Source organism: Enhydra lutris, unplaced genomic scaffold (genome assembly GCF_002288905.1).
Source record: "Enhydra lutris kenyoni isolate GAN:26980312 unplaced genomic scaffold, ASM228890v2 scaffoldscaffold85, whole genome shotgun sequence".
NCBI lineage: Eukaryota > Metazoa > Chordata > Mammalia > Carnivora > Mustelidae > Enhydra > Enhydra lutris.
The window spans coordinates 4515527-4539804 of record NW_019154169.1 but is presented as its reverse complement, the minus strand read 5'-3'; the positions used below and the strand labels follow the sequence as shown (position 1 = coordinate 4539804).

General features: G+C 58.0%; 1 protein-coding gene across 3 annotated transcripts; it reads right to left on the bottom strand.

Annotated features, from left to right (window-relative positions):
* Positions 1-529: 529 nt before the first annotated feature.
* LOC111161407 (GRAM domain containing 1A) lies at positions 530-24077 on the bottom strand. 3 transcript variants are annotated; one of them, XM_022525023.1, is made up of 20 exons: positions 20391-20491; positions 14087-14297; positions 13978-13998; positions 13487-13571; positions 13245-13348; positions 13074-13169; positions 12230-12310; positions 9101-9213; positions 8781-8931; positions 7987-8185; positions 6895-7038; positions 5164-5282; positions 4925-5067; positions 4409-4512; positions 4149-4322; positions 3982-4069; positions 3203-3214; positions 2779-2886; positions 2574-2694; positions 530-976 (listed from the first exon to the last, which is right to left on the bottom strand). In XM_022525023.1, the coding sequence occupies exons 1-20, from the start codon at positions 20396-20398 to the stop codon at positions 884-886; spliced, it is 2175 nt and encodes a 724-aa protein (XP_022380731.1). In that variant the 5' UTR covers positions 20399-20491; the 3' UTR covers positions 530-883. The 3 variants fall into 3 exon arrangements, with proteins under 3 accessions (XP_022380731.1, XP_022380729.1, XP_022380730.1); XM_022525021.1 differs by lacking the exons at positions 3203-3214; positions 20391-20491 and adding an exon at positions 23775-24077; XM_022525022.1 differs by lacking the exon at positions 3203-3214 and having other exon boundaries at positions 20391-20490.
* Between the last annotated feature and the right edge of the window lie 201 nt (positions 24078-24278).

Here is a 24278-nt window from a genome sequence, read left to right as displayed (position 1 = left end):
TTCCTCTCCCCCCCAATTCTTCCACGGTGAGAGGAACATCAGCTGAATACTCACTCTACGCCAGGCCCCGCTGTGAGGCGCCACACTCATTAACGTAGCGCTTGTCAGAGTGGCTCGTGAAGTGGGATCCGGGGAGCTTGTCGGAAGTGCACACTCTCAGCCCACCTCAGAGCTGCTGACTCAGAAACTCAGGGGGGTGTAGGACTATTCACTTCTAAGAACCCCGGGAGACAAGTGCTGCTTTTAACGCCCATTGTACAGAAGGGGAAACCAGGAAGCTCAGAAGGCTTGACCTGGGTTATGTGACCGCTAAGGATCAGGGGTAGGATCTGAACCCAGGCATCCAGGCATCTGTGTCTGCCCTCACAGTCCTGACACTGGACCCCGAAGACACAAAGCCTGTGGAAGATGCTGAAGAATCCCAGATCGTGTGAGTGACTCGGGCCCCCGGAAAATGGACAGATTCCCCCTTCCAGCGCAACAGGAGACCCCCGCCCACTCCCGGGGACCCTGCAGGCACAGCCACAGCTGTTTCCAACCCTTTATTGGGGCTTTCCGTCGGCCCCAAATAAATATAATACATTAAACCCAGAGCTGAGGGAATCGTGCACCCCAGAGGCGCCCCCCACAACCCCAGCTGGGCAAAATAAGTTAGCGGGGGGCCAGGCCAGCTCCCTGGCTGGGCCGGTGATGGCAGCTGGACTTGCACACGCTGGTCTAAAGTGCATCTCCGTTCTGTGGTCCCCATGTCTGTGTGGCCCCTGGCTGGGCCACGGGGAGGGGTGGGCGGGAGGCTCCCGGCGCTCACACCGTGCCAGCAGTGGCCACCGAGGCTCTGTGTCCGTCTGTCCATTAGGGGGGTCGGCCATGGGGCTGGGGTTCCTCAGGAGAAGCTGTCATCAGGCCGTGGCTGGGAGTCGAAGGGAGGGTCCGAGACAGTGATGCCTTGATGCAGCTTCTCCAGCGAGAACTTCATCTGGGAGGAAGAAGTGGGCAGGGTGGGAGGTGAGTGCTGGCAGGGTTTCCCTCCATTGAGGAACTGGGGAGGCTCCAAAGAGGTCATGTCCCCAACCAAGGTCACCCCGTGAAAACAGTAGAGCTGTATTGCCCCCAGTTTAACTTCTAAGATGCTGGTGAAGGAAGGGGTCCCAATGGCCCAGGTTCCGGGCACACCCCTGCTATGTACTGGGTGGTCTTGGGCAAGCCCCATAACTATCCCAGGCTCCCCAGCTGAAAGATCATAGGACGAGTTCAGGGCTCTGATGGCCGAACACCTAGCACTTGGCACAGGAGCTCTTCTTATTCCCTGCTGTGTGACCTTGGAGAAGTCTGGGCTTCTCAGACTTTAGCCCCCTCTCTTAGATGCGGGGCAACACAGGCTGGCCTGGAGGAACAAACTGGCTCACAGGACAGCCCAGCTCCATCTGAGTCTGCGGTAAACGAATTTGTGGAGTCAACTCTGTGCCCTTGGCAATTTAAGAGGAAAATAATCAGAATTTAACTTAGGATGGGGAGGCCATGCCACCCCTCTCTCCGGGTGATGTGACCCCAGCCTCGATCCCCTCCTGCCCTGTTCTGCGCAGCCTACCCAGCACGAGCATCTCCCCGCCAGCCTGGTTTCAGGGTGCAACAAAGCCCCCCGAGATGGGCTCCACGTTCTGGTCTCCAGTGACCACACACAATTTTGCCGTCATGCCCCAACTCGGGCTCTGATATCGTTGGGCACCCAGCCAATGCCAGCCAGTCCTCCGCTTCCCACCCCTCCTCCTCCCACCTTAGGCACCACCCCAGTACCTGACCTTTGTGCTGACCCACCACCACATTAACAGAGCTCCTACTGTGCTCTGTTACGGGCACTGGGCTCAGGCTAATAACCGCAGAGACACGCGGTGTTTACTACGAGCGCTATTCCAACGTTAACTCATTTGATCTTCACGCCCGTCTTTGAGGTAACAGCATGTACAGAGGAGGAAGCCAAGGCTGGCAATGGTGTAGTCACTCGTACAACGTCACACAGCGGAACTTGAACATGGCCATCTGCAGAGATGCAGCCACTGTACTACAGACAATGTTCGGGGCAACCCCTTCTGGAGACGAGACCCTCCTCGCATCCTTGGGAGGAACTCTTTCCCACCCTCATGTGACCCCTTAGTGGGAGTGGGGTTCAAGGACCAAGCCTCGCCTGCCCCCAGCCACTGTGATGGGTTCAGGGATGGACAGGTGAGCCCATCGGCCAGTGAGAACGAGCCCTTTCCTTTGCATGTCAGCCGGAGCGGCAGCTGCCACCTTGGTCAAGGGCAGGAGGGTAGGACACCTTCAAACAAAGCCAACCCTGGCGGTGGGCAGAGTCAGGAGATGGCATGAGGGTGGCTGGACCCAGCCATGCCTGAAGTCAGACACCGTGGACATTTTTCCTTGGCTGCGAGCCACCTCTTTCTTCCATTTTTCCGGCAACCCTGGGAGCTAGGGACTAGGACTGGCTTCCTCCTTGTACAGAGGAAGAAACTGAGGCCCAGAGGTATCTGCCACACACCGGGATCCAAACCCAGGGCCCCGCAGCCCCATAGCCGCACCTCGTCGAGGAGTTCCACGGACGCCCGCAGGATCTGCCTCCACTTGTGCACCTCGACGCTGTGGAACTGCTTCTGGAGGGCGAGGATCTCTGCCCACTCCGTGGCCGTCTGGGGGAACTTGCTGCAAGGGGGTGCAGGGCCTGAGCGGGGCGGAGGCCTCGCCCGACCCGCCCAAGTCCCCAGCCCCCTCAGGCCCCCCACTCACCCCTTGGCCAGGGCCAGACTGTGCCAGGACTCGAAGGTGTGGGCCGTCCTCTCCAGGGACCAGAGGCGGTAAAAGAGGAGGACATTGAGGGCGATGAGGACGATGAGGCTGAGGGCAGGGGTCAGAGGTCAGCGTCTGGACACAGAAGCTCTCCTAGGTCAGTAGCACCCACACAACCAAACCACAAAGGGGCACCATGATCACCCCGCTTTCCAGAGGAGAAAGTGGAATCAGAGAGGGTGACTGACATGCCTATGGGCACATAGTCCCTAAGCAGCAAAGTCAGGGATGGCATCCAGGCCTCGCCCCTCATGGCCACAGCAGGCTGCCTGGCTGGGAGAGCCGGGGGCTCAGGGCCAGGAGAAGGGGCTACAGCTGGGGTCTGGGGGGAGAGGGGAAGGGGGTGCAGGAAGCAGGGCCCTACCTCACACAGATCCTGGGGAGGCAGCAACAGGAAGACAAAAGAAGTGAGAGCCTGCCCCGCCCCTCCTTGAGTGTGCCACATGGCCCCTCTCCAGACTTCAGGCGCTGGGAAACTGAGGCCCAGAGAGGCCGAGTGTGTGACTGAGCTGACTCTCACCTGCAGGGTCTGCCGGAAGCTCGGACCTCACTTCCACGTCCTCAGAGTTTCCTGTCCCCACCTCCCCTATCCCTGGCCTCTGTGCTCCCAGGTCTCCCTGCTTCACCCTCCATAGTCTCAGCTCAGGAATCCTCTGCTTTTCTGGGAAGCTTTCCCCAGCCTCCTGCAGCTTCCCTGTCCCCACCCTGTCCCCCAGCACCCTGGCCTGCTGACAGGTCTCTAGTCAGTTCTGTGGCCCCAGTGTCCCCCAGCTTAGGGCTGGACACAGAAAATAGGACTGAGATGTATGACAGTGCTTTTTCCCCAGATCTCTCCCGGTTCCCCTCATTCTACCTCCTCTGGGTGCCTGCTCACCCAGAAAGCCCTCCCTGCCCCCAGGCTGTCAGGCTCCTCTGACCTCCCAGAGGCCTCAGGGCCTCACTCTCCCAGCAGGACAGACTTCTCCACAACACACTAGGCACATTCCAAACATCCTCTCCCTCCATCTCTGCTATGCTAAAAAGTGAGCCCACGCTCCCACTCCACTAGATGCCCGGAGAGGCCCAGAGAGGCCTGCCTGAGGTCACACAGCCAGAATGCAGATCCAGGCCTGTCTGACCCCACAGCCCCGGCCCCTTACTCACACCACGCTGATGAGAACCAGGGCGCTGGGGACGCCTGCCCCGGGGCCTGGGTCCACGGACGGTTCCGAGAAGCGAGAGCTGAGGGAACCTGAAGGAGAGCGCCGTGCCGTCAGACAGAGCCATCCCAGCACACGACCAGGGCCCCGGCCCGGCCCGAGGGGACACACCTGAGGTGTGCATGCCCGCCCGGGCGCAGGGGTCTGGGTCCGGGTGCTGGGGCCCGTCGCCGTGACCCCTCCAGCTCAGGGGCCGCTTGCGTCGCCGCAGGCCTGACAGCAGTCCGCGCGTGTCCTTCCCGCCTTCCTCCAGGGACAGCTTCTCCGCCTTGGCAAGCTCCCGCTCTGTGGACACAGGAGGGACCTCTGCGTGGCTGCACCCGGCCAGCCAGGCCACCACCCCATCCCCAGCCGGGCCGACCTCCCCCTACCCAGGTGGTGGAAGTAATCTTCAATGCCGCTCCAGGAGTTCTTCTCGATGAGGGACTTCACGAGGCTCCAGGGCTGCTTCCGGTAGCGGATCTCAGAGGACACCCTGGGGTCGCGGGGGACAGGGGGAGGGGGTCAGGGTCTGACTCTGACCATTCCAAGGGGGTGCTTTCCTTCCCCCAATTCAGAGAGGGTCCCTTGTCACCCACAGGCCAAACCAACACACCTTGGCAAGTCTCCCAGACTTAGCAACGCCCTGGGCCCCCCGCAGCTGAGCCCACACCTGGCCCCGATTCTACCGTCTTGTGCTGTGCCCCAGCTCCACCCGGGGTCCAAAAGACAGCTCAGCCCACCCCAAACTGAGCTCATCTTCCCCCAAACCTGTCCCTCGCCCCCTTTCCCATCCTGGTGGATGGTGGCTCTGGGCCCATTGGCTCAGGCCAAAGCCCTGGGGGCTTTCTGCCACCTCTCCCCAAGGGAGGGGACTCTGTCAGGGGAGGGGCCGGGCCGCTGCTCACCGCAGCCGGGCCTTGTTGCGGGCAAGGCCCAGGATGCAGTAGCGGTGGGCAGTGTAGAAGTAGTCCTGGTACGGGATGCCCTGGGTCAGCACCTCGGAGTCCACCACGCAGCCGCCCGCCTGGGGGCCGCGCCGGAACAGTGTCTGTGGGGAGGAGGGAGGAGGGAGGAGGGAGTCAGGCCCCCCCACAAGCCAGCCAGGGCTGCCCGGCCTGCCACTTTGCCCTCCACCCGGGCCCACCTGTGTCTCCACCACGGAGGCGCTCTTAGGGCCCAGGGGGTTGCTGATGGGGATGGTGTATGTCAGCACTCGGCGCTGGTGGCACTTGTTGTCGCCACTCCAGGGACTCAAGGTCACATCTGGGAGAGGCAGGGAGGAAGGGACAAAATGAGGACACCATTCTCCAGTCTTCTGCCCACAGGCTGTGGGAACTAGCCTTTTTTGGACTGTTCCAGTGCTCCAGGAACTCGTCCCCAAACCCACCCTGCCCCCGTGCCCCATCCTTCCTTCTGGAGCCCTAAAATTTCAGATGTTGGTTAGACTCTGAGCTGGGACCTCTCTCTTCCCTATGCTTGTCACTCATCCTGGGGCCATCTCATCTGCTCCTGCAGCTTCAGTTTCCCTCTCTGTACCAGTCCTGGCTTCTCTTGTGTGCCTCAGACCTAGGGTCCTGTGACCTCCTGAACACCTTCCCTTGGAAGTTCCCCAGACACCCAGGAGGTCCCACACTGGCCTCGGCATCCTCCTTCCTCTCGGGGTCCCAGTGCAGGGGTGGCCCCACCATACTCCAGACTCCTCCAGAGCCCTGGGCCCTGCCCTGGACACTCCCTCCCCCTTGTGTTCACTTGAACTGAACATTGCTCCTGGTTCAGTCCATCCCTGCCTGCCCAGGGTCCCACTCCGCCCCCCCGAGTTTCTGGCCTTGGACTCCACCTCTGAGGTCCAGGGGTAGCTTCTTAAAGCCAAGCCTGCTCCTGCCCGTAACCTGCCTAGAACAGTCCATGGCTCTCCAGGGCCCCCAGACAGAATCTGAGTTCCTCAGTCTGATGTGCCTGTCCCTCCAGGACATGAGCATCATTTTGGAGGACTGTGGGCCCCCAAACCAAGGCACGCTCTCACTCATTCTGCAGAGAATTCTACCTGACTCATTTTCATCAACACAAAAAAAGAAACAGAGAAAAGACGACTAACTGACTAGCCCCTCCCCTGCTTGAATCCCTTCCACAGCCTCCTGAGCCGTTCAGCTGGTTCCACCGTGAACCCTTCCGTGTCACCTGGCACTGTGGCTTCACCTCGCCACACATGGCCACAGAGGCCCAACCTCAAGGGATTCTCCTAGTGTCTGCCCCCGGCCTCAGGGCCTTTGCAGGTACCCCGCTGGCCTCCTGGGTTTCTCTCCCATCTCCTCGCCTTTCCCCAGAAGAGCTCCTCCTTCAGGCCTCGGTTCCTTCATCACATCCTTCCAGCAGCTTCTCCTGAGACCCCTCAGGTCACAGACTCCCCTCTGGCACTCTGTCCCCGCACATCTGTGACTTATTTGTGTGTCTGTTTACTGTCGTTCTCACTAGATCCTCGACTTCGTCTATCCTGACCTCTGCACAAATCTGACAGGGCGGCCACTAAATGTGTGATCATCAACTTGTGTTTATTAAGTGCTTACTGTATACCACTGCTCTTAGCACGTGTCTAGTTATCAACTCATACAGCTCTCAGGAGACCTGGCTACAGCAGGGACTGTTATCATGCCCCCAACATATGGACGGAGGAAGAAACTGAGGCAGAGAGGCTCGGAACACTGCCCGAGGCCATTCAGCTAGTTAAGAGGCAGAGCCCGTCTGGTCTGGTCTCGCGGATGTGGCTTCTCACTTGCCCACCGCCCCCTGGGCCACATCTGCTCTGCAGGGCTTGCTGGTCTCCTGCTTCCGCGCCCCCCGCCCCTCCCCTGCAGCCAGGGGAGCTCGGCCCCCTGACCTGTAAACTTGCACTGCCGCAGGAAGCCCTGCAGGAAGGGCGAGTCTGAGAAAAGCATCTGCTGCAGCCGCTCGGCTCCCACGTGGAAGACGGAGTTGATGAGGAGCCGGCCGGAGAGGTCGGGCAGAAGGGCGGCCAGGTCAGCTGGGGGACAGAGAAGGACGGCGGGGGCTGCATTGCTCCCTCCTTGGAGCAGCGCCTCGGTTTCCCTTGGGTGACTGCTCCTCTCCACTCCCAGGCCTCGAGCGGTGGAAGGGCAGCCCCATCCTCGCAGGCTGGGGTGGACGCAGACCGGAGCACCGCTTGGCCCCTTTCTGCCCCAGGGGTGGCTTTAGGGCAGGCATGCGTCCCCCCACTCAGCCAGCCAGAGCCACTGTGATCGGTTCATGGAGCAGCACACGCCCGGGCCCAGGGGGCTGCTGTCACTGGCATCACAGGGGTGGGCCTGTGATGCTCCTGATCAGCCTGGGCTCTCAGCTGCTGTAATTGGTTCAGGGACAGGCCTGGGCTCCAAGGTGGACCAATCAGAGCCAACCCTAGAGCTTCTGGTGCCTCTGGTGGGAAAAGCAGGCTTTCTCCCTGCTAGGCTTGGCGGGGAAGAGGGCGGGTTGGGGCTCTCTGTGCCCCGCCTCCGCCCAAGAATGGAGGCTACCTAAGAAGGAAGCCGGCACATGGGAAATGGAAAGAGTAGTAACAAGAGCCAGCACCGACGGGCCTGAGCACTTTACAAACATTAACTCACTTTCATTCTCTTAACATTGACCCCATGAAGTGGGCAGGATTATTGCTAACCCCATTTTTCGGATGAGAAAAATGAGGCTCGAAGAGTTAAATAATTTGCCCACGTTACCCAGCTAGGAGGCAGTATGGCCAGCATTTGGGCCCGGGCAGTCTGGCCTCACAGCCTGTGCTCTTACCCATCCGCTCTGCTGCCTTCGAGCCAGAGCTAGACAGATTTCTAACAGCACCGTCTGAATGCCTGCACCCCCTGGATTTTTTAGTCCCAGGAGCCAGCCAATCCCATGTGGACGCCAGTCTGAGCAGGGGCTGTCCCATGGAGGCAAAGCACATGCCTGGGGCCACCTGCCTCACCTTCTTCCCCTGTGGACGAGGAAGAGTTGCTCGTGTCCGACAACAGCTCCTCACTGCGCAGCAGGTCCAAGGGGCCCAGGGAGGTGGGCCCCTCAGGTGGGGTCGGCTCAGTGCTTGGTGGTTCGGCCACCGGGGTCACGGTCTGGCTGGAGGAGGCATCTGGCTGGCTGTCCGTCTGCTCCTCCTTGTCCTCCTCTGCCTGCAGAGAAAGGCTGACTCCAGCGCTGTCCCCCTCCATTCCAGCCTGAGGGCCCCCCCGCCCCGTGTGGCCATAAGGATTGAGACTGGAGGAAATTCGATGCTGGGGGTTCACGTGTGCACGAAGCTTCCAGCCGAGCCACAAGGGGCCCTGGGGCTGCCCAGATGAGGGCCCTCTCAGCCCCTACCAGGCCTGTCCTGGGTGCCTGGGCCATAAACCTTCTCATGCCTCTTCTGCCCTTCTGTCTATCCTTCCGTGCCTTGTCTGTCCAGCTCTGTCAGTCCATCGTTCCTTCCATCCATCCATCCATCCATCCAAGCCTTGCTTCTTCTGTCTCAGTGTCTTCCTGTCTTCTGCCCTTTCACCTCTCTCTCTCATTCCATTTCCTTTGCCCATCTTGGCTCCATCCCATCCCTCTGTCCATCCTCTCCCTTATCCCTCCATCCACCTCTTCTCTGGCCCTGTTGCTCCCCTCCCCATCCCTCCACCAACTCTCAGTCTGTTCCTCTCCCTGACCCCCCCCCCCCCCGCCACACACACACCGTCCTCTGTCTCTTGCCATCAGCATCCACTCTCGGCCCCATTCTCTGCTCACCCCATGGTCTGCATCGCTGCTGGCTCGGGAAAGGTTGGGGGTGATGCGACCACGGCGCGAGCCCACCGGGCTCGGCTCTTGGCTGTTGTCGGCTGCCCCCAAGGGGGTGATGTCACTCAGGGCGATCACGTCTCCCACATCCTTGGAGCTCCTGTGGGGGAAAGGGAGGGTATGGGACTGCTGTATCTTTGCACCCCACACACCCTCCTGGTCTCCCAGACTCTATGCCCACCTCAGTCCACCCAGGACTCCAGGAGCTCTGCACACAGAGCCTGTCGTCTCCCCCCACCCCAGGAACCAGCCACCAACCTCTGACTCACCCTAGACCATTCAGCTGCAAGGGGCAGACATAGTCCTCATCCTCGCTGGTGAGGCCCAGCTCGGAGCCATAGCACTGATGTACCAAGTGCCAGAGCTCACGGGGGCTCAGCGTCTGGACAGACAGAACATGGGGTTGGTCTCCGCTTCCCTGGGCCCACAGCCCTTCCCAGCCACAGCCCTGCTAGCCCTCAGGCCAGCATTCCCATGGTGTCCACAAGGGGGCAGCAGCGCCCCCCCATCCAGTTCCATCCACCCCTCACCAGGACTCAGGGCGCTCAGGACTGTCCCCTTAGGTCCTCACAAGACTCCCACATCCACAGGGTAGCATTCCCAGATTTACAGAGGAGAAGATGAGGCCAGGAGAGCAGAAGTCACACGCCCGAAGTCCCACAAGCAACCTGGGGCAACTCAGGGTTCTACACGCAGCCGGACCCCAGAGCCTACGCTCCCACCCGCCATGCTGTCCTGCCCCAGACTGCTTTCCTAAGTGCTCCTGGCCACAGTGGCTGGAGGCCTGGGACGGAAGAGCAGTGACAGCCCAGCAGCAAGGCAGCCAGCCACTGCATTATTACCAGGCGTCCTGTGGCAAACTCACTGAATCTTCTAGAACAATTCTATAAAGCACTAACATCATTGTTTTAAGGCAATGATGCTGAGGCACAGAGGTGCTCGAGTGGCAGTGGCGAGATGTGACCCCCGGGGAATGGGGGTAGGGGGACTGCTCTTGCACCTTGGAGCTGACCGCAGGGCCAGTCTGCCTCACGAGAGCTAACCTGACCGAGCACTTATTCTGGGCCCAGCTCTGGCTGCTATGAAGTAGGGAACGGCCCTCTCTGATGGCGTTCAGTGATTTGCCCCGGGTCACTCAGCTCCTCGGTGATGGAGCGGAAACCCCAAACCCAGCAGTCTGGCTCCAGGGCTTGAACGTTGAACCCTCCCCAGCCCTCCGCCTCCCTGGAGGCCATGACCCTCTCTTGGACTCCTACTCCAGCACCATCACTTCTAAGGATGGGCACAGCTGGAGCTGCCCCCGAGGGGACAGGACAGGAGTGTGGCACAGCTGGAAAGCAGGTTTGGCCTGCTTGGTGCTGTCGGCCAGCAGTCGCAGACACGGACCATGCACCTGACATCCAGCCATCCTCCCTCCCCACCAGCAGAAACCCAATTTGTTCGGGGCGAAAATCTTTCCCAGCCCTAGGGATAAATTATAACTGGTTTACGCCAAGTTTTCCATCTTTCCTTTGCAACTGAGGTGGTCCTTTAGCCAGTTCTAGCCAAAGACATGCAAAGAGCAATTGGCTTAAAGGGGGGTTTTCCTTCCCTGAAAAAGGAAAGTGCCCTTTCTACCCACACATTTTCTTCTTCATGTTTGGACACTTATGTGACGGAGGACATGATGTCAAGGGCTATGGCAGCCATATTGTAACCATGAGGCAACAAGCATGTGAATAAAACATCAACATGCAGAAGGCAGACAGTGTGGAAGAATAAACAAGAGCTGGGGTCCTTAGGCATAGGGGATGCGGGGGAGAGCCCTCAAACCCGCCCTGGGCTGCCTGCCTCCAGACCTCCCGTAAGAGGAGCATTAGCATGATACAGAATCTAACTGCCACGGTCACAACCCCAGCTCTGCCACATGAAAACCCTCATGACCATGGGCAAGGCTATCCCTCCATGCTTCACTGGTGAAACAGATAGCTACCTCCCAGGGTGGTTGTGAAGACAAAGTGAATTACTGCATGTAATGCTCAGAGCAGTGCCTGGCACCCAGCAGCACCCGAAGTATTAGCTACTATTATTACTCAGGAAGTAATTCAGTGTCTGTTTGCTTAAAGCACATGTGGTTTAGTTTTCTGTGACTTTCTGTAACTTGCAGCCACCTGTATAAACTCACGCAACCACAGCCGGCTTGGGGAGCCTGTGGGCCAGCCCACAGTAGGCCATCGGAATATGCCATGTCTAAAAGCCCTTACACAAAATGTCTTGGGGCAAGACATAAGTCAAGATTAAGAAAGTAGCAGATCTAGGAAAGATAAGGCAGTGCCTGTACTGCATGTAGTAACACGGGACCAATAATGATGACTGCATTGTATTTAGTACACAATGCACAATATATCAAAGGTTCTCCAAGGGTGGTCCAAGGATTCCTGGGGATCCTCCAAGCCTTTCAGGAGGTCCATGCCACCAAAATTATTTTCATAAGTGTGGCTAAGTGTTACTAGTAGTATAAAATACTTCTTGCCTTTTTCACTTTTATTCTCACACTAGTGTACAGTAGAATTTTCCAGAGGCTACGTGACACGTGACACTGTCTTTTCCTGGGGGCTCATGCAGTGTGTGCTCGCGTATTCTTGTGGTTAAGAATTCCCCAGTTTCGATTTCTAATACAGTAACTATTGGTAGATCTAACCCCCTTAAACAAAAGCTCTGTGGAGAGTCTACCATTATTTTAAAGAGGGTTCTGGAAGCTACAGAGTTTGAGAATCACTGGCATATTCAATATTGAACAGATATGATAACTTTATGTTGAATTACAATCACATCTAAGAGGCACCCCAGTCGAACACGTCAATATTTCTTGTCCTAAACGATCACACGGAGGTAAACGTAGGCCTGTGCTGTTCATGAAGCACGTGTAGCCGTTTAAGTTTAAGCAAATCAAAATGAAGTGAAAAACACAGATTTCCAGCTACCCTACCTGCTTTCTGAGAGTTCAACAGGCCCGTGTGGCCAGCAGCTGCCATATTTTGACAGCGCGGATGGAGAATACTTTGATCGCAGTAGAAAGTTCTATTAGAGCGTGCTGCTGTAGACTAGAAACAACTATGTCAGCTCGGGGCCGGACCTTGCTACGGCACACACAAAGGCACCTTCTCATTTTCAGAGCATTCTGCATTTGTGGCGGTGAAGCAAGGGCCACGGGGAGACACAGATATAGGTGCGTGGGGGCAGGGCCAGGCACCGGGGCCCGTGGTGGTCCCTGCTGGAGTCTAGGCAGGAAGCTGCAGGCAAGGCAGGCCTGTGCCCATGGAGGAGAGAGAAGGGGTCCTCCAGCTCCCCCAATTCGGATCTCCTGGCTCCAGGATCCCCCCTACCTCGATCCCCAATCCACTCTCACCCAGACCCACCTTTTCAAGCAGTGCATTCTGCCAGAGGCGGAAGATGAGGAGGAAGCAGCGGTCCCGGGCCCCGAAGGAGGTGAAGAAATGCTGCCGGAGAGAGGGAGCTGTGAGCGTGCGGGGGCAGACATGGCCGGAGGGAGGGGAAGCTCCGTCGCCACCCTCACTTTGTGCCTGGATCTCCATCCTGATGGATCCATTCATCCATCCCTTCATTCACTCCACAGAATGTTTATCCTGTGCCCAGCCTGGCACCAGACGACGCTGGAGTCCCCATGATGAGGTGATGGCCCCTGGCCCCAGCCCCCAAGCTCCCAGTCCAGGGCAGGAGACAGGCACAGCCCAGATGGGTGGGCTGTGCGGGGGGAAGCCCAGAGCACTCTTCTAGGCTCCTTTGACCAGGAGGAATGGTCACCTAATTCCACAAAGGGAAGTCTGCTGGGAAGTCTCCCCACCATTCCCTTCCTGTCTGAGTCAATGGTGTCAGGCAGCCATCTTGGGACCACGAGACAACAATCATTAGGATAGAACAGAGCGTCAGGGAAGGCTTCCAAGGAGAGGGGACATCTGAGTTGATAGGTATGTGGGAGGGAAGAATTCTACTATTAATATGATCCCTGGGCAGCTGCGGTGGGGGTGAGGGGAGGGCAGACCATAGGCACTGACACGAGGGAGTGCAGGGGGTTCTGGGTCAGAGGTGATGGGAGCCTAGGCCAGGCCAATAGGGGTGGCAGGGGAATAGACAGAAAGCAAGGGATTCTGAGAGCTCAGTGTGGAGAATAAACGGGGCCTGGGGCAGGAGGGGCTGGCTGAGGCCGGTGCCCACAGTCCCCCAGCAGGTCCTCTGGCTCACCTTCTCGCTCTCAGTGCAGATCTGGATGGCATTGGGGATCAGCTTGGCTGTCTTCTCCTTCTTCAGACAGGTCACTTCCTTCAACTGGATGGAAATCTGAAGACGAGAGGCCGGTCAGAAGAGGCCCCGGGCCCAGTCCGCCCACCTCTCCTCGTCCCCAAGTGGGCTCACTGTTGTTTCCCAGCGGAAGATGTTGCTGTAGAAGCAGATCCAGTTCTCGGAGAGGTAGAGGCGGCCTTGGAGGAGGATCTCACGCTGCAAGGCACAGGAGTAATCTGAGGCGGCCGAGGGGAGAGACGGCAGACACCCGAGTCACACACGCTGTGCCTGCCAGCGCGGGCAGAAGAGGCGGGAGGGCAGCGCGAGGGAACCAGGGCCCAGCCCGGGGATGGGGTCTGCATGGCTGGACTTACCCACGATGAGGCGTTCGGCCTCCGGGAGCTTGCTGAACAGTTTCCGGAAGTCCTCGTTCCGCTGTTTGTACGTGGGGCTCAGCATCTGGAGGAGGTGGGGAGGTAAGGTTCACACCCCTGTACTTGTGCCCCACAAAGTGCCCAGAAGCCCCTCCAGCTCCTCAGCCCCCGGCCAGCTCTCGGAGGCTTCAAGTCTAGCTCCCGGCTGCCTTCCCCGGCCCGCCCACGAGATTAGCCAGCAGGAGAACGGTCATTTACTGATTTCCACGTAAGCCTGTGCCAGGGACCCACTGGCATCACTCTTAGCAAGAGTTCCCTTTGGCTTTGTGAGGCTGGGACAGTGTCTCCAGAGACCGGCCCAGGGAAGTTAAGCAACTCACTCAAGGACACACAGGAAGTAAGCGGCAGTCCAGGATGTGACCCTAGGTCTGCTGACCCCGGCACCTGTCCCCCTCCCTTTCTCCCCTCCAGCCGCCCTGCCCAATACTTACACTGTACCAGCTCTGCATCTTCTGCAAGAGAAAGGAACGGAGTCAGAATGAGCCCCTAAATTCCCCTGCCCTTCCACCTGACTCCCCACCCCACTGGGCTTGCACCGACCTTGCTATTGCGGATGAAGTTCCGGCTGCCCAGGCTCTGGGTGCTGGGTGTCCCAGGCACCCCACCCTTCTCTGAGGAGCTGTCTGACCCCTTCTCCACCATGGTGCCTGGTTCAGGCTCAGGTGGGGATCGGCTTGAGGGCAAGAGCTGCAGCCGCTTACGGAGAGACGGGGAGCTGCTTGGCGTACTCCGGCCGGAGTGGGGGGTGGTGCTGGGGGAGGAGAGAAAGAGGGGCATTGGCGGGAAACAGGCTGGGTATGGGGACAGGTCTGTTTTAGGAGGCCCACATATCAGCCCATGGATCCCACCCACCATTCTGACTCCACTTCCAGCTGTGTGACCGAGCGAGCAGCTCCCTAACACTCTGCATGTCCGTGACTTCGGCTCTGACCCATGGGTGGTAAGTACGTGTCCTTGTCTGCTTGTCAGGGCGGTTCAGTGAATCACACGTGTAAGGTGCTTCTAGTAGCGCCTGGCATAGAGTTAAGCTCTCAAGAAGATTGCTATTTTTAAAATTATTAATTCATTCACAAATACTTGAGTAGCCCCTCCCCACTCACTTGCTGGAGCTAAAACCCTAAGCACGTGCTTCGTTTGCTTCTTGTTCACTCTTCACTTCTGATCTGTTAGCAAGTCCCACCTGCTCTACCTCCAAAATCTACTTCTATTACACCCATTTCCCCTGCTCCTGCGCCCTGGCCCAGCCTCCATCCTCATCGCCCCCTACCCGGGACATCACCGCAGTCTCCCTGGGTTCCCTGTCCCCATCACCGCCCCCTGCAGTCAGCCCCCTACACCAGAGGAAGCCTGTGAACCTGTCTTGGGTCAGGGCCCTTCTGGGTCAAAGCCTCTCCAGGCTACACCGTATTCCAGGTAAAGGCCAAGTCCTCACCTCGTCACCCCAGGCCCTGGTGTGGCTCATACCTTCCACTTCAGCTCCCTCCACCCCCAGCACCCTTTTGTCCCCTAAGCTCACCCACTGCATTCCCACATCAAGGCCTCTGCACTTCTATTTCCTCTGCCTGGAATGGCCTTCCGTATCCCAGCCCACCAGGGTCTGTCTTACTCGACTCAAATGCTCCTCGTCCCCTGGGGACCCAGCCCCCGAGGCCCACTTCACACCACCTGGACTCATCCCATCTGCCTAGTCATTTTGCCTATTGTTGCCTCCGGCTGTGAACTAAAGAGGTCTTAGTCACCACTGTGTCCCTGGCACGCAACATTGTACCCAACATGGAGTGAACTCTCAAGAAACATCAGTGACCGCAGGCATGCTCTGTGCGCTGGCTAGAGCGGGAGCAGCAGAGGGACACTTGCTGGCATCGTACCAAGACGCTGGCAAGCTCCCCGTACAATTACGTATTCCTCAGGCAACCCTGGACACGTGACGGTATCGCCATCCCTGCTTCCCGGAGTAGAAGCCAGGACGCGAGGCCACCAACCACCGGTCCCAGGATACACTGCTGCTTGAAGCCAGGGCACGACTCTACCTCAGTGGACTCCATTGCCTCTTGGGGGGGTGGGGGCAGATGGGGGTCCCTGGACCACCTGGGGCTCCTCAAACTTCCCTCACTTGCCTCCAAGCTCCAGCATATGCCGTTCCCTCACTGTGGACTGCCCCTGGCCTTCCCCGTCTGGCAAATTCGTGTGCCTTTCCCAGGGCTCTTGGTCGCCACCCCTCCCTCTCGGACAGGGCTTCTGTTGTGGCTCCCTAGGGACCCCTGGCAGCTCCCATCCTGTCGCTAACCACTCTCCTGCACTCTGCCTCTGCGTCCCCCACGCCAGCCCTGACTCCTTCTGGGCGGTCACTTGTCAGACGACAGCTCCATTTCCTCCACAGGCCTGTGAGCTCCCCGACAGCAAAGTCCTGGTCCCTGCTCTGTCCCTGGTACTGCCCAGGCCAGGACCCAGGGTAGGCATTCCAGTCACACTTAGGAAATGAGTTTGTGGAATAAAATACGTAAGTAAATAAATGAAATAGGTGGTGATCTGGGCCACTGTCACGACCCCCCGGATGCCTGGAGCTGGCTTCTCCCAGGTCTCCCTGACACCCATCCCCCACTCTGCTCCCCACCCGTGGCCAGCAGGGGCCTGTGAAAGCCTGAGTCGGGTTGGGGAACCCCCACCCCGGGCCCACTGCACCTGACTCCAGCGAAATGAGCCTCTGGACCCTCTCATCAACCCCTTGCTCACTCTTCCCCAGCTCCTGCCTTGCCTGTTCTTCTACCTAGACAGGCTCCCTCACCTCCTTCACGTCCCTGCTCAGTGGACACTTCTGAGTCGGCTTCCTCGCTTCTCTATTCAAACCACACTCCCACCTCTTGATCCCTCTCCCTCTTCATCTTTTTCCACAGCACCTCCCGCACTTGACCTGTGGTCCTGTCCCTCTCTGTGCTCCACGGGGCGTGGGGGTATGTTACCAGCCACCTCCCTGCTATCTAGAACAAGGGTGGGGCACGGACCATTTGCTCCTGTGGACTGACCAGCTCAGCGCCCCTCTCCCATCCCTCACGGGACTGGGATTCAAATAGGGTGAGACTGGCCCAACCCTCAGCAAACCCCAGTCACTTGTTCCCCATGTGGCTTGGGGGCAAGTGTCTGCACCTGTGCCTCATTTTCTTCCTGACCACGGGGGGACTAATGACATCGCCTCACGGGGTTTCTGGGGGAGAAAGTGAGGTAACAGACAGCTGACCCTTGAACAGCACAGGTTTGAGCTGTGTGGGTCCACTTAAATGGAAATTGTATTCAATAAATACAATACAGTCTTCTAAAGGTATTTTCTTCATGATTTTCTTAATACCATTTTGTCTAGATTACTTTATTGTAATACAGTACATAATACAGATAGTATACCAAAAAACATGTTCACTGACAGCTCACAGTATCAACAAAGCTTCTGGTCATCAGTAAACGATGAGGAGCTAAGTTTGGGGGGGAGTCGGAAGTGACACACTGATTTTCAATTGCCAGGCAGGTCAGCACCCCTCACCCCTGCGTTGTTCAATGTCAAGGTCACATAAATCCCAGCACGAGGAACGCACTTTGGGTTTGATCAGTAGGTTCTGTGGGACTAAAACGGAGGCCAAGGTCCTGCCCCTGCCCCGGCGCACCTGTGCTCAAGTGGCCAACGCTGACCCCGATGGGGACCACACACACACCTTAGCCCAGGGCGCAGGGCCCACACTGACCCCAATCTCCATCCTGCACACGCTAAGTACAGATTAAGCACGTGCCCTGCACCAGGCGCTGGGTCACGGAAGTGAACAAAACAGATACCGTCCCGGCCTGCAAGGACCTGACATTCCAGTTGGGGAACCGAGATGAGCAAAATAAGAACACGTGTCAAATGGAGACACCGAGCTCAGGCACCCCCCCATGCGAGCTGCACAGGCAGCCCTGGGGCTTGTGCGACCCACAGTAGACCTCTGGGGGTGGGGCCCAGGACGGAGAAGTGCGTTCAAGTCTGAGGACCATGGAAACAAAGGAGGGCTAAGTGGCTGCGTGGGTGGGGAGTAGGGCACACTTGAGCTCAGGCCGAGGATGAAGAGTAGCTTAGACAAAAACGCAAGGGAAGACTGTGTTAGGGACAGGGGTGTGGTGTTCAGGGACAGGACTGAGCCTGGCAGGTCTGAGGAGTGAGGTGGCCAGCAGGGGAAGGAGGACAGGAGGGCACAGGCCACCCCCCTCCAGGCCCCTCAGGCCCAGGTCAGGAGTTTGGGCTTCCCCCTGAGGGCACTGGTGAGCTACAGGAGGAGTTCTGAAGGAGGGGGTGACCACTTTCCTCCCCTGCCCCATCTTCTCACCTCTCTAGCCTGAAATGCAGATGCCTTCTCCACCTACTATCCCACTCTCCCACGGCCACGGGCCTACAGGAGGGTGCCTAAGGACAGGCCTGATAACACACAGACGGGGCAGGGCCTATGGCCCCCAGATCTTGCTTTTCTGTAGAAGGAAGAGGAAGTGTTCGAGAGCAGGCACAGGCCTGAGGCTGCCCAACCAGGCAGGCGGCTGCAGAGGGAAGGGAGGAGCCCGTTGTGGCTGGAGAACCGTTATGGGGGGCAGGGACTAGGAAGAAAACAGGGTTTTGCCAGTGCAGACACCTTTCTTCAGACTTCCTGGACCTACCCAGGCCTAGAGCTCCCTCTGGTCAAACAGGGGCAGTGCACACACAGGTGTGCATAAAAGAGAAACGTGGTATGGGTCCCACGCAGCCAGTATAGGCAAAAGGTATACTTCCCCACCATTGCAAGAAGTTTCCCCCCTCCATCCACCTCACAGCAGAGCTCCCACAGGTGTGTCAGCGTTGTACCCAGAGCCGCAGGGTTCTAGAATAAAGATTCACACAGCTGCAGCATGACAAGTATGTTACAGCCACAAAGTCCCAGAAGTTACACACACACACACACACACACACACACACACACACACGCCTGTCCAGGATGCATGAGTGCAGCTGCAGAGGATCAGAGAAACCACAAAAAGTTCCAGATACATGACATTCACACAGATGGCCATAAGAAAGTCTCTGAGAAGAGGTGAAAGCAAATCACATTCTACAGGGACAGCCATACACGTAAAAGAGCAGTCACAAAGGAACTCAGCCGATGCAGGTACCCTGTAGATAAATTTAAGCCATAGGGTCAGCTTGGCTCTCCTGGTGTTCATAGCCTGGTGGGGAAGACACAGTGAAGGACCGCTCTAACGTGGCAAGGGGCGGAGGGGTCAGCAGTCTCTATTGTCGCCAGAGAACCCAGACATTTACACAGCCATGAAGGACCCAGGTGGTCACAAAAACAGCTTAATAACACAGTGGCCAGCTATGGAAATAATGCATTGGACGTGCTTTATAAACGGTAGCACGGGAACAATGTCAGTCATTACTGCTCCAAACAGTCAAGGGTACACCCGAGGTCTCAGGAAAGAGGGTCCCGCGCCCACTAAGAGCCACAAGGGATCTCTCTTTATGCTCTCACACACACAAAGCCCCAAGGGTCTCCGCTGCATACACACAGAAGCCCAGGCACGAACAGAACTGTCACCTACGGATTACAGAGACACACAGGAATTTTCACACCAAGATGTAATCAGAAGTAAATTACAGGCACAGCCCCAGGGGGTTCCAGCCATATACCCCAGGCCCTGGACACACAATGTCACCTAGGGACACACACAAGTCACTTACATTTGCACCAAGAACGAATGTGTTCAGAGATAAATTATAGGCACAGACAGAGACAAAGGATGATAGCTGTAAACACCGTGTCCACATACCACCAAGTCACAACTGGACACACAGGCAACTTACGGAGAGGCCTGGAGCCACAGATGTTATCCAAAGCAAATTTCACAGACACATGCACAACCAGGGAGGATCTCCGCTGTCTGCACACTCGGAGACCTAGACACATGTACACACACTCCGAAGTCACAAGCAGGCGTGCATGGTCTGATGGGATGCGATAACACATCACACACATACACAACCACAGAAGGTCACACCATGCACACAAAGCCTCTCACATACACACACACACACACACAACTGGAGTGGCAATCAGACATACTCAGGAAATTTACAGTAACACATGGAGCCACAGATGGAGTCTGACGTAAATTACACACAGCCAGAGAGGATGCACAGGAGGAATACAGACACGCAGACATACACTTCCAAGACACCTACAATGGAGACTTCAAAACATAGCGGGCCCAGACAAGGAGGAGGTCAATTCCGGCCCCACGACCTGGGGAATTTCAGGCACAAGGCCGGCCGGCCACGAAGCCCCCACCACCAGCGGCGCCGGGACTCGCCACAGACAGAGGCGGTGGGAGGGGGCCCAGGCCAGGATGGGGGCTGCTCCCGAGCTCCGTGGCCTGTGCGCGGGCCAGCGAGGGGCTTGTGTCCGCCTAGCCTGCACCCCAGGCCCAAAGCCCGGGGTCAGACTCCCACCCACTCCTCGCCTCCCGGACCGCGTCCGGCTAGGCCGGAGCCCTCCCCCGCAGGCCCCGCTCCCCGCGGATGAGCCCGGGACCCCCACCAAAGCCCCGCCACCCCGGCGCGTCTCGCCCTGGCAGTGACCGAGCCTGGGTCGCCCCCCACCTCTCCCCCGCCGTCAGCGCCGAGGCCCCAGTGCAGCGCCGGCCCCCTCCCCGCCCCCACCCGGTCGCGCCCACCGCCGCCCCCCTCCCGCCCCGGCTCCGGTCGCGCCACCCTCCCCCCAACCCCGAGCCGAGCGCGCGCGCAGCCCCGGGCCGGCCGGCCGCGTCCTCCCGCCCGCCGCGCCCCCGCCCGGGTCCTTACTCGAACATGGATGCGGCGCGGCGGGCGCGCCCGGCCGCAGGGCTGGGCCGGCCGAGCGGGGCTGGGCTGAGCTGGGCGTCCCCGCGGGGCACCTGCCTAGCCTTCCGGGGCCGCCGCCCCCACCCGACCGCGTCGCCCGCGCCGCCCGCCGCCGCCCGCCGCCGCCCGCTGCCCGCCGCCCGCACAAAGGCCGGAGCCCCGGAGCCGCGGGAGCCGCCGCAGCGTCAGCGCACCCTTCCCGCCCCCGCCCCGTCGCGTCACGGCGCCGCCCCCGCCCGCGCGGTAATGGGGACCGCGCGGCGGGAGGGCCCTCGGACCCGGGGAGTGAGGGGGAGGGGCGCCGACGGGCCGGGCCGGAGAGGGGCGGCTAGCGAGAGTTCGAGGCGCAGGGCCGGGGGCGCAGGGGGAGGGCGAGCGCTCCGGGGAACCGAGAGGGGCGGCTGGGACGCCGGAGATAACCGAAACAGGAGAGAGGAAGGGAAAAGAGAGACGCTGGGAATCGGAGGCAGCGAAGTGAACAGAGGAGAGGGAGGGACAGAAAGAGAAACAGATTCGATTCAGATGGAACGCGGCCATGGCAGCTGCCTTGGGTCGGGCCGCGACCCTCTCCCCTGGTACCCGGAAAGGGTCTTCAGCTCCCCTTCTGCCCCCTGGCCGGGAGCTGCCGGCCGCCCGGGGCGGAACCAGAGACGGGGGGCGGGGGGACGAACTGGAGGGGGTGGGGTGGGCGGCTGGATGGAGATTCTGGGAAGCAGAGGGGTGGGGGCTATGGGCATCGAGGAACCAACGCTGGCGGGAAGGGGTGGGACCCGGAGGCCGCCTCCGTCCTCCGGTGCGTTTCCGCCCACCCACCCCTCACCTAGTGTTGGCCCAGGAGGTCCTCCAGGTCTGGGGACCTCTCTACGTCCCATACCCCGTTAGCCAGACCAAGTTAGAATCCAGCCTCCCTGGCTCTTAACTGTGCTGTGACCTTGGGCAAGTCACCCTGGCCCTGGGATCTCACCAACTCTGTGGTAAGGGGCATTCCCACGGGACAGCGCGGGGGTGGGGGACAGCAGCCCTTTTACAGGTGGGGAAGCCCTGCCTCAAAGACGGGAAGTGACTTGGCCCAGGTCACTCCGGGGTAGGCTGCAGAGCTGGACACAGCCCTGCAGGGACTGTCTGAGTCTGTTGGTGTCCCTGGACTGCTGGTGTGAAAGCCCGGAAATGTGAGTCCCACCTTACAGCTCTTGGCCAGAGGCACCGCTGCACGGGAACTTGCGCCCCACCCCTACCTTCCGACATGCTGTCCTACCGCTTGAAAAAATTCCATTCCCATCCCTCTCCCCACCTTTGCAGCACCTCGCCCCCCAATAAACCCCACTCTGCTTCCTTTTGGTGACTGGCAGGCCCCAAACTTCATCTTCTCTGGCCCCTCTCTTGCCCTCACACCCACATCCAATATCTCAGCCATCCCTGGCCACTCCAAGCATAAAATCTCTCCAGAATTTAAACTCTTGGCTCATATGGCCCCTGTCCAGGACAGCACAGCAGTCCCTTGGCTCTTCCTATCCTACCTCCTATAGTCTGCTCCCAACCTGCAGCCAGAGAGAACCTATGAACCCCTGAGTTAGGTTAGGGTCCTCCCAGCTCAGAGCCCTCCTGTGGCTCTACCTCACTCCAGATAAAAGCAAAGTCCTCCCAAGGTGGTGACAAGGACCACCCTTGGGCCAAGTCCGCCCAAAGCCCAAGGGTGGTCCTTGTCACCATTCTGACTTTGCCTCCTCCTTCTCCCCTTTTTGAATTCACTCTGATGGCTGAGCTTCCCTAGCTTCACCAGACACACTCTTGCCACAGGGCCTTTGCACTTGCGGTTCCCGCTGCATAGACCTTCTCTCAGGTCTTAAAGAGGCACTCCTTCCACCATCTCCCTCTGTCTCACTGGTCTCTTTATGACCCTTGAACAACATATGCTTGAATCCATTTATACATGGATTTTTTTTTTTTTACAGTACAGTGCTGCACATGTATTTTGTCTTATGATTTTCTTAGAAACATTTTTTACTCTAACTTATTTTATTGTAAAAACACAGTATATAATACAGATAACATATAAAATATGCATTAATTGATTGCTTATGTTCTAGGTAAGCTTTCTGGCCAACAGTAGGCTCTTAGTAGCTAAGTTTTGGGGGAGTCAAAAGTTACACTTGGATTTTTGACAGCACAGTGGGTCAGTGCCTCCTAACACCCGCATTGCTCAAGGGTCAGCTGTACTTCTCTTGGCCCGTTTCTTCTTTTGAAATACTTACAAAATTTTAATTAGAGACTATTTATTTCAAACAGGAAAAAAAATGGTCATCCCTACCGTCCATATCCAATAGATGTGGACATTTTGCCATTTCATTTCAGATCTTTTCTTTCCTTTTTAAAAGAAATAAACTTTTACAGGCACAGCCAAAGACCCAACTCCCCATCCCTCCTTTCTCCGCTCCTGCACCCAAGGTACCCACCGCCCTGAAGCTGGTGTGTGTTCCTCCTGTGTACTTTACCATCCTGTTTTAATATCAGGATGGATCCACCAACAATATACCCTATTGTTTAATGCCTTTTAAAAGATACACTATTAGGCTCCTACTGTTATCATTTTGCAACTTGCTTTCTCCATCATCATTGTTTCTGAGACTTCTCCATGCTGGTACACAGAGCTCTAGTTCATAAACCTTCACTCTTATCTAGCATCCATTATTGGAAGAAACCACACTGGGTGTTTTTACTCAGGCCTGGTATATTCTTACTTCTTTCCCCCTGCAGCCTTGAACCTTCAGCTCCTGTCTCCTCGTGCCAGGGTTGCTGTCTCTTCAAAGAAGTTTTGTTTACTTCTTCTCCCGCCCCCCCCCCCCCGCCATGAGCTGCAGCAAGACATACCTTTTACACTGGCTTCCAATACAAAAACTCTATGTGACATATAGAAATATATGTGACATCACAAAATTTGCAGGAAACTACGCTTACTACCTAACAGACTGTATTTCCAATTCTATCCTGTTTCTGTTTGGAAAAAGTGCTCATCACAACGCACTACCTTGGTTTCACGGTCCTTAAATGGTCATGATCCACAGTTTGAAAAACACGGGGTGTGCCGAAGGGGGTGTCCCCCCTCCCCCCTTAGCAGGCAGTGTCTAGCGGAGCACGGAGAGCTCAGGGGCCCTTGTCCCAGCACATGTTTCCAGTTGCCTCTTTCTGTTCATGTGCCTCTTTCACAACCTCCGGTCAGGCCCCATGTGGGGCTAAGGCCACGTTCCAGCTGACCTTCAGCTCCCGCACCCGGACAGTGTCAGCCCCCCCTGGAGCAGAGTCAGAGAGGGAGAGAGCACCTCCTTTTTGTCCCAACACCCGGCTGACCTGTCCTGGGACAGACTGTCCGGGTCTGGTGTCCTCAGCAGCTGCAGGCGTTGGGGGATCGGGGTGCACGGGGGTGATTCCCCGTCACTGCATGGTGTGATGTAAATGGAGGGCACCTCTAGGAACCTCCAGGGCTCACGGGCCAGGCCCTCTGCCCTGCCACCCTTTGGCTGCTGGCTCTGCCACTTGGCCCGGGGCACTGATGCATCCTCGGTGCTACCCTCAGCCAGTGGGGGCCAAGGCAGCTGGGGCAGGAGCTCGGCCATGGGGAGGGCTCCGCCTGCCCAGTAGGGGGCCGTGGATAATGGCACAGTCGCTGCAGGAGAAAAAAAGAGAAGTGAAGGGGAGAGGCCCTGTTTAATCCTGCTTCTCAACCACTCCCCCACCGCTCCTCTAAGAGGACAGCCGAGCTGAGGGTCAGAGAGGTCTGGATGAGATTCCCACCTCTGTCAGGGTCCTCTCTTCTGGACCCCGAGCCTCAGTTTCCTCTTCTGGAAACTGGAG